This window comes from Poecilia latipinna, unplaced genomic scaffold (genome assembly GCF_001443285.1).
Source record: "Poecilia latipinna isolate Pla-1442-1.1 unplaced genomic scaffold, P_latipinna-1.0 Scaffold1873, whole genome shotgun sequence".
In the NCBI taxonomy this organism is placed as follows: domain Eukaryota; kingdom Metazoa; phylum Chordata; class Actinopteri; order Cyprinodontiformes; family Poeciliidae; genus Poecilia; species Poecilia latipinna.
The window spans coordinates 99,781-109,131 of record NW_015114489.1 but is presented as its reverse complement, the minus strand read 5'-3'; the positions used below and the strand labels follow the sequence as shown (position 1 = coordinate 109,131).

The window sequence follows — 9,351 nt, the reverse complement described above, 5'->3', positions numbered from 1 at the left end:
GGAACCCCCGCGGCCCGGGAGAGCCCCGGGGGGCCCTCGGGGAGGGGGAAAATTTTTTGGGAAAAAAAAAAAAAAAAAAAAAGGCATCAGGCAGTGTGTGATTTTATCCGTAATTTGGATAAATTCATATTTATAGGCCTAGTAAACCAAAGTACCGATTCAGTGTGTTTTCACCCGAATAATCCAACATTGATTCAAAAAAGTGTTTTTCTCTCTCTTACTCTGTGTGTATGTGTGCGTGTGTGTGTGTGTGTGTGTGTGTGTGTGTACGCTGAGGCGGACATTCTCCTTACGCACAACCTGTAATCACAAAGTCCGTCCCTTTGGACGCGGTCACCGTCATCTGGCGGACGCTCTTTTGGAAGTTGTCATGCTTGTCAAAAGCAAAGAAAGAAAGAAAGAAAGAAAGAAAGAAAGAAAGAAAGAAAGAAAGAAAGAAAGAAAGAAAGAAAGAAAGAAAGAAAGAAAGAAAGACAAAACAAGTTGTTTTTTCTCATTACATATAACATTTCGTTGAAAAATGCGCAAAGTCCTGATTCTAATCGTACATAATTGGATCTGTTAAAATTCCTAGAATGTTTTTCAACATTTTTATATATATATATATATAAATCAAATACTAAAATGGCCTAGGTAGCAATTGCATAAAAAAAGAGAAGCAAGCACTGATAATTGTGATGCCGTCTTAATTTCTGACAGGTAACCAATCAGTCCCCGCCTAATTTCACGCAGCATGTAAGCGAGCAGAGCAAGGTGACGGACCGGGTGAGCCGCAGGCTGATCCGGATCTACCAGCTGTACAGCCGGACCAGCGGCAAGCATGTGCAGGTCCTGCCCAACAAGAAGATCAACGCCATGGCCGAAGACGGAGATGCGCACGGTATGAACACTGGTTCTTGTTACTGGTTTCTATCTATCTATCTATCTATCTATCTATCTATCTATCTATCTATCTATCTATCTATCTATCTATCTATCTATCTATCTATCTATCTATCTATATAGATATATATCTAGATAGATATAGATATCTATATCTATGTAATATATATATATATTACATACTTTGAGTCAGTACAGAACATGTGTGCATGAAAGAATTGAGAAGCCTTCTGACACCTTTTTGAATCAAAGTTTATTTTTGGTTCATCATTCAACAACCTAAAAGTACACAAGCCATTAACTACCCAGGTGGAGGGAGACATTCTGAAATATGCCCCGCAGGTTATCTTTGGTGCTAGAAGGTGATCTGCAGAGATTCTGTATGTCTGGAAGAGCCATTAGATGTTCTGCCTCCTGAACATTTCCTGCATAGCTTATCTTCCCTCTGCACCCCCACCTTTCACCCTCTCTTCTTGAAGCAGGCCGGGCAGTGTTGTTGCACGCTGAAATCCTCATGGCTCAAGAAATGCAGAGGTTAGCAGTGTACTTGGTGTTCCTTTTAATTCAGAGGTCTCTGTACAAACCCGTCTGGTTGCCGGATGTCATTTTGTGTTAAGCAGCAGGAAGTGTGATGGAGACTTTGTCTCCAACATTTTGGTTTTGTTGGTCAATACTGTGCTCTGCTCTAACTGCTGGTTCTGACCTCAGCTGGAACTCGTATTTAAGTGAGTCGGCCATGACAATCCTCACTTTGGTTTCTAGCTGATAGTTTTGTCTAAAGTCTCGGAGTAGGTGTGATCTGTGAAACATCTGGAAAACAAGCTGTGGATATGCGGAATAATATGAAACTGAGGCAGGATACAAGATGTTGTTTTTCATTCCAAAAAGTCTTGACTTTATGCCTGTTAGAATCTTGTCATGCTATGGAGATAAATGTGAAGGTTTATGAGTGAGGCAGGCGATTCAGGGATTCTGAGCGACTCGCAACACGCTGCTAGAATTGTCTCTTCAGCTTTCAAAGAATCAACAGGCACATGGTTTTATCATTTTGTGGGAATTTCAGCTTGCATAAATCTCCAGGAATGCTCCCATAGGTTTTACACAATGTGTGTGTGTGTGTGTGTGTAGGTGTGTGTGTGTGTGTGTGTGTGTGTGTTTTGGTATGTTTGTGCAGGTCTTGAAATCCTCTCAAGCGGTTGTTGTCGTTCATGTACGTTTTTCTGTCTTTCAGCATAGGACTCATTGATTTGCATTATGTTGAATTTTTCAGAGAAAATTCAAAGTAGGCTTGCTGAAACCTTTAATGCATCGCTTTCTAAACAAACTGATCTTTCTTGTCTCCCTCAGCGAAGCTCATTGTAGAGACCGACACGTTTGGAAGTCGAGTTCGCATCAAGGGAGCCGAGACGGGCCTCTACATCTGCATGAACAAAAAGGGGAAGCTCATTGGCAAGGTGAGGACAAGAGGCTGGCCACCCAGCTGAAGCACGGAGAACAAGCCGACGGCTCGCTGCGGCTCTGAAACCTCTGAATGTTTAGATGAGAGTCGATATCGAACTGTTTGGACTAGAGAAATGAAAAAGGTTAGGGTTGCCTTGGGCAGGATAACCTGAATGAACAGGGTTAACGTGCCACGATGGTGAACTGCTTAAGATCCAAGAGACAAGTAACAGGTATACTGTTAAATGATGGCCTGCAGAAGGTAGTGTGCTTTACTTTAATTGACCCCCTCCTTTGTTCTTGTTGTAGTAGGGGTCACTCCTTTTTTATTGGTGTCAACTACTCAACTGGCCTTAAGGGTTCCCCTTCAATTAGAGGAAACATGACAGGCCTTTGAGGGGCACTATAAATAAAATGTATTATTTTTATAATTCGAATAATTTTTAGTCCAAAAGTCGAAACACTGAACACAGTATACCTTTATGTCAAAATATTCACCTGGCGGATCCCTAATGAAAGCACCGAGAGGCAAACGTGGGACAGATTCAGATTGCAGTTCAAGCATTCGAGTGTCCATATTGGAGTTTAGTTTGGGATCGGCACACGATGCTCTGTTGGTGTGTGTCAGAAGCTGAGGTTTATGCCAGCACCTTACTCTCACTGCGACGGGCTAATAAACAGATTCCCCCACCTTTTCCCACTCACCCTCCACCCACCCAGCACCCTGCCTCAAACACCATCTGCCCCAAGCTTCCATCCCAGTCACGGTAGACTCTGGACTTGGTGTGTGTGTGTGTGTGTGTGTGTGTGTGTGTGTGCATGCACGCATGAGCAAAAGACACAAAGAATGAACATGCAGTTTGGGACGGATGTATGTTTGTGGGTTCATCTTGGCTATTTTTAAAGCACCCTTTGCCCATAAAGGTGGGTGGTTGTTACAGTAGGCCAGAGCGGAGCAGATTTACATCACCTTACTGTATGTTTTAGTTGCACATGACGGCTCATGTCAGTGACTGAAGATGCCACATCATTCAAACTTTAACCAGGGTTTCCCTAAGTGTATTATAAGCCTGGCGGGCCACCAGGCTAAGCATTGCTTATTTTTTTTCTTTTTTTTTTTTATGTTTGCATTTTTTAAGATGTTGTAGTTGGTGTTCAGGTGTTAATCTTCCAATCTTTGAATAACACATAATTATCAAGTGATATTTTCAAATTTCCTGTCAATTTTAAACATTTTTTAACTCAAAAACACAACGGGCCGCTGGATGAATGACTGCCCTGGCGCCCAACCACCGGGTTTAGCAAGTTTTCTGGGGGACACCTGCTTTAACCATCTCTGAACTGTTCTGTTGGTCTGGAGTGTATTCAAAATCAGCATCAGAGCATGGCTGTGATATGTTGGATTTTATCAGTGGTGGCAAGATTTACCCACAAACACAACAGTAGATAAAACTGGGAGTAAACCTGACATTTCATGTTAATAAAGGCCTTTTGGGAGGAGAACCTGCATCTACCTTAAAAGCTTTGTAGAGGTACACTGAAGGCGGGTAAAGAGTCGTTGCTTGCTGACAGTGCCCATCACTCTGATCTGTAATGACTGTAGCATCTGCTCCCTGTGTGTGTTTTCATGTGCATGTGAGTTAGCATGTCCAGGTGTCGCCTTTATATACCTGTTGTTTCCATCTGCAAATCTTAGTCAAGGATTTTGTCAATGACTTTCCTGCAGGAAAACGGACAGGGCTGCAACTGCATCTTCACCGAGATTGTCTTGGAAAACAACTACACAGCCCTGAGGAACGCCCGGTACGATGGCTGGTACATGGCCTTCACTCGCCACGGACAGCCACGCAGGGGCTCTAGGACACGCCAGCACCAGCGTGAGGTGCATTTCATGAAGAGGTTGCCGAAGGGGCAGCAGCCCATCCATCCAGGTCAACATCGGCCTTTTGACTTCATCCACTACCCTTTCAGTCAAAGGACTAAACGCACGCGGTACTCTTTACAGCGCTGAGGTGGAATAGAAAGGCCCGGAAACAAAAAAGGGAGGACAACAGAACTTAAATATTGACTCAAGTACCGAAACATTATGAGTCCCTCTCCAAAATGAACCCTTAGATATTTTTTCATACTGTATCCTAACTCGTAGCTTATTTTCAAATGTTCTCAAGTGAACAAAGGAAGTTCATGGACATAAAAGAATAAGAAAACATACATATAAAAATCTATTTTTGTACTCCAGACTTTTTTCTTTAGCGCTGAGAATTTCTTTTCCTCGACCCCGTCATTTGTCTTTTTTTCAGCATCTTTGTAGAGTGTGTCGTTTTGATTTGTTGCGTATCATTTTAACTAGAAGAGACGTTTTTTTTTTTGGACATTCGCCTGCCGCTCAAGGAGACTTGAAGGACCCTGAGTGGCCGCACTGCCAGGAAACGCTGAGTTTACGGACACACTGTGAGACACGGCACTGCAGAGCGCAGGCAGCAACAGCACAGGGGAGGGGGGACACTTTGGTGTTTAGGCTGTGTGCCAGACGCTTCATCTTTACTGGATTCGTTTAAGCAAACGGAGCGCTCATAGCATATTATGGGACGATGTGGCAGCTATAATTTATATTAACAGGTTTCCTGATCTGATTGTAGTGACTCATGTACAAAATGTGTTTCACCCCATTTTGCCCCCTCACCTTATGGCTTCTTGTTTCACTCTTTATGTCTGTTTTTATACATATATAAATATATTTTTATTTGAGGATGTGCATAATAATTTTAAAGATGGAATATTTATTTAAGAGGTGTAATAAATGTACATTAGGACACTGACATTAAACTCTTGTTTGATACATGCTTGCTTGGGACTCGTATGTGAAAATCTTCACAAATCAGCGGCTGGCCCACGTTTCTGTCCTTCGAGCACAACCTCAATGAAAGTATTTAAAAGAAAAAAATCAACTTTATCCTCGGTCTGAGCAGTGTGCCGCAACAATGAAATGTGACAAGACAGCAGGACGAAATTGTCTTCATCCTCTTCACATGGTTGAAAGGTTGTCTGGACATGAACATCATGGCTGTAGAAGGAAGGCAATAATAAGAAGAATGTTTTCTTTTTGCTTGTTACTCCATCGACAATTTATTGCTATTCTTATAAATATCAATAATTACCTAAAGTAAACATTGATGTAGTTTTTGTTGCTCAACAAATAGCTTCCTGATTGACCAACCGCTTTGATGTCTTCCAGTCCTCACCACAGACGTAGCACCAAAATACATTAAGGATATGCTATTATTGTTTGTTAATACAATCACAACAGATCCTTAACTCGGGTCTAATAGTTCAAGTATCCTCTGCATCCCCAGAATCTGAACCAAATATGAAGATTCAGAGTATGTGTTCTACCATTCCCTGACCACTAGCTCATACATGGACTAGTCTGCAGGTGTAAATTAACACTAGAGCTATAACCTGCTATCATCTCTCAGTTTTCAGGTTAATGCATGTTACACTCTGTCCCAACTAGAACTAGACTAATCTGAAACTGACTTTCAGTAAACTACAAAAGTGCTGAAACACTTCCTTTACATCAGGCCTATAAAGCTAGTTTTTAGATGTGTGTTTGATCAGTAACTACTGGAACATCATCAACTGTAGTCTGTCTTTCAACCACTGCCCTATAATGTTTTGACTTGTTTTTTGTTTGTTTGTTTTTTTTTTGGCATTTTCCTTGTGATCATGTAAAAAAAAACACTCTTCATTGCCTTATCCAGATCAACCATGTGTATGCTTTGTCTTCTCAAACCCACAGTCAGTCATGGCCAGTGGCGAACGAACACTCACACTGAGCTGTTTGTCACTGTGAGTTTCTCAATGTAAAGGGGAGTTTCCCTTTCTGCTCTCACTGCATTGCATGCTCAGTGTGGAGAATTGCCCCGAAGTCAATGACGCACTGCAGGTGGCTGTCCACTGTTGCTACACGCTTGTGCAGGAGGTGCAAATGATGCAAGTCAATGACTCCTTGTAATCCGCTGGGTTTCCTCAGTTTGGTCCTCAGGAGTTCAGTGGCCTCTATTGTTCATTACTGGAAGAAGTTTGGAACCAGCAGGACTCTTCCTAGGGCTAGCCAGCTGTCTAAGTTAAACGATCAGGGCAGAGATCAGGGCAGAAGCGCCTAGAGGAGAGGGTGTCGGGAAAACCCAACAATCTATCCTAATACTGTCAGAGATCCAGCATGAGGAGACAAAGATCAACATCTTTAGTGTGAATGCCAGGGGTTATGGCTCATTACCAGGCCAACACCATTCCCTACAGCGAAGCATGGTGGTGGCAGCATCATGCTATCCAGGTGTTTTGTACCAGCAAGAACTGGAAGACTAGAGAAAATAGTGAAAAATATGAATGGAGCAGTTTACAGAGACATCCTCGATTAGAGTGCTTAGCTTCAGACTTGGGCGATAGCTAATTTTGTAGCAGGACTACAATCCGAAGCACATAGCCTTGCTCTAAAAGGAGTGACTTTAGAACGGTTCTGTGAATGTCCTGAAGTGGCCTAGCTGAAGTTCAGACTTGAATGTGATTCAGCATCTGAACATGGCGGTGCACGGTCCTCTCCCATCCAACCTGATTGAGCTCGAGGAGAACTGCAAAAGCCAGAATGGGTGAAACTACCTAAAGATAGGTGAGCTGAGCTTGTGACATCATGGCCAAAAAGACTGGAGGCTGCAACGTCTGCCAAAGGTGGATGAACAGATGATTGTACAAAGGCTGTGAATACTTGAGCAAATGTGATTTCTTGGTTTTCTAATTTTAATAAGATTGTAAAAAAAAAATTCTCAAAAGCTGTTTTCGACATGCATCACCTTCATGCATTTTTGTCGTTTCCATCATTTGCATCTGTTACTTTGGAAATAGAAAACTGGGTGCAGATGAATTTAGTTTGTGTTTTCTTGACTACACATTGAGTCATAAATATAAATTTAGGTTGAAGAACATACATATCTTTACCAAAAGCCTCTAATATTTGACGCTGAACATTTTAGAACGGCTTTCAACTTGACGTCACTAAGTTCCATGACTAAGTTCCTTAGCCAGGAACTTAGTCATGGAACAACCCAGGGACATGTAAGCTTGTCATGACATGAAAACTGCTGGAAGACCATTGTCTCTGTCCAAAGTAGACTGAGTTTTACATCACAATGTACTGGAATAATAAAAGCAAGGCCCTGCTTCCAAGTTGGCGCATTCCTTCTTCTTGCTGAATGTGCACTTACAGCCGTAAATGGACTGAATGTATGTGGTGCCTGGACTGACCACTCACAGCGCTTCACAGTAGAGCCACATTCACCCATTCAGGCTCACGAACATGCACACACACCGTTACACAGATTAGTGGGCAACTTGGGGATAAAGCCGCAGTATATAGCTTTTATAAAAATATAGCATAATATAGAAAAAAAATTGAGCTCCTCTGGTTTCCCCCCTATGGTTATTTGCACAAATGCAATACTCCATCAGAATCAACTACTCAGAGCCAGCAGGAGGGTCTTATGGCGCATCAATCACCCTGGTGTACACACTGCTCACATCCTCCACCTTTCTATCCTGATTCACCACGACGTAGCCTGCCACAAGAGCTCAGGAAAGTTAAAGTTTTCCTAGAATGGTACGATGTTTCTTCGCCACTTTCACATGAGCCAGACTGACAATGTCCAAGATGTTCCTCCTGGTTTATGATTGGTTGTTTTTGACCAGGAGCTGTGCATTTCTTCAGATAGCAATAGTAGCACTGGGAGGAGGTAGAGGAGCTTGATTTTTTTTTATGAATTATCTGTCTCATACTGTACTTTCATCACACGGCGACAGTTTTAGCAAACACGTACAAAGCATACTTTTGTAAAAATTACGTGCAGCGGCTGTATTAACATGTGACAAGAGGAAGCTGGAATCAAACATGCAGCCTTCAGATTTCAAGGCTACAATTAAAGCCTCAGACGCTTCAGAGCAGATGTGGCGAACCAGTTCAGCATTAAGAGCCAAATTAAGCTCATCATCACCATAAAGAACCACACAGCAATTTCAAACATTAGCTTTATACCACATTGCTTAGTGGAAATGTTTTTAGTCCCTAAAGCTTTAGTGGGACACCTGGCCTTATTTTATTTTTTTCACAAGTGTCTTTAGATTTGGTTTGTACTCTGTTATAGCTACTCAAAGCAACTCTTTCACAGTAAAAATGATTAGACTTGTTTAAGTGTAGTAAAAAGTCATTCACAGACACACAGAAAACTTTTGAGCTCCGTGGAAAGTGTCTCATGCAGGACATTTTTGAAACAATTTACTCGGATGGCTCAGTTTTGTATCTATTTGAGGGCATTGTGGCGATCTCTACCGCTTGCATATTTTACACTTCAAACATTATCTTGATGTAACACCCCAAGATCATCACTGGGCCCCTCTTAGCCCTCTTTAAAAACTTCCTGGATTCACCTCTGCTCTATAGTCTTAAGGAGGTTTTTAATATAAACATTGACATTCAAGCATTAATACATGTAAATATGTTTGATCAAGACCGCTTGCTGGAGATTGAACCCCAGTGTCTCACCTGACAGGTGGAGGAAATCCTCATATTTATCCCAGAACTAATACATTTTCACTTATCCCGCTTTCTATAACGGGGTGCATGTCGCTACCTACAGCCCCAAAGTATTTATGCTCACTTCACTGCTTTGTTTTATTTATTTATTGCTGGATTGTTCTGTTGCCCTAGCCTTAGTTACATGTCTTTTCATTTATTATTAAAGCTTCTTACAGGATTCACCTGGTGATGTTTTGTCTGCATGGATCCATCTCACCCTCACAACATGACAAATTTCAGATATAATATGTAATCTGAAATCTACAGTGCAACACAGGAATGCTGAAGTTGCATTGCCTATCCCTTTGAGAGGCAAATTTAAGTCAAGCAGCTGAACATAGTTAAATATCTTCTGTGTTTGATTTTTTTTTTTTTTTTTTTTTTTTTTAAGGGGGAAAAAAGTT

The 9,351-nt window shown here is 41.7% G+C and overlaps 1 protein-coding gene across 1 annotated transcript in view; it reads left to right on the top strand.

Annotated features, from left to right (window-relative positions):
* The window catches only part of fgf8a (fibroblast growth factor 8a), a 14,364-nt gene extending 9,203 nt beyond the window's left edge, over positions 1 to 5,161 (top strand). The window contains exons 4-6 of the mRNA XM_015015002.1: positions 700 to 880; positions 2,230 to 2,336; positions 4,049 to 5,161. Coding sequence (XP_014870488.1) covers positions 700 to 880; positions 2,230 to 2,336; positions 4,049 to 4,333 — 573 coding nt within the window. The 3' untranslated portion in view covers positions 4,334 to 5,161. The remainder of the gene's footprint in view (positions 1 to 699; positions 881 to 2,229; positions 2,337 to 4,048) is intronic.
* Positions 5,162 to 9,351: the final 4,190 nt, after the last annotated feature.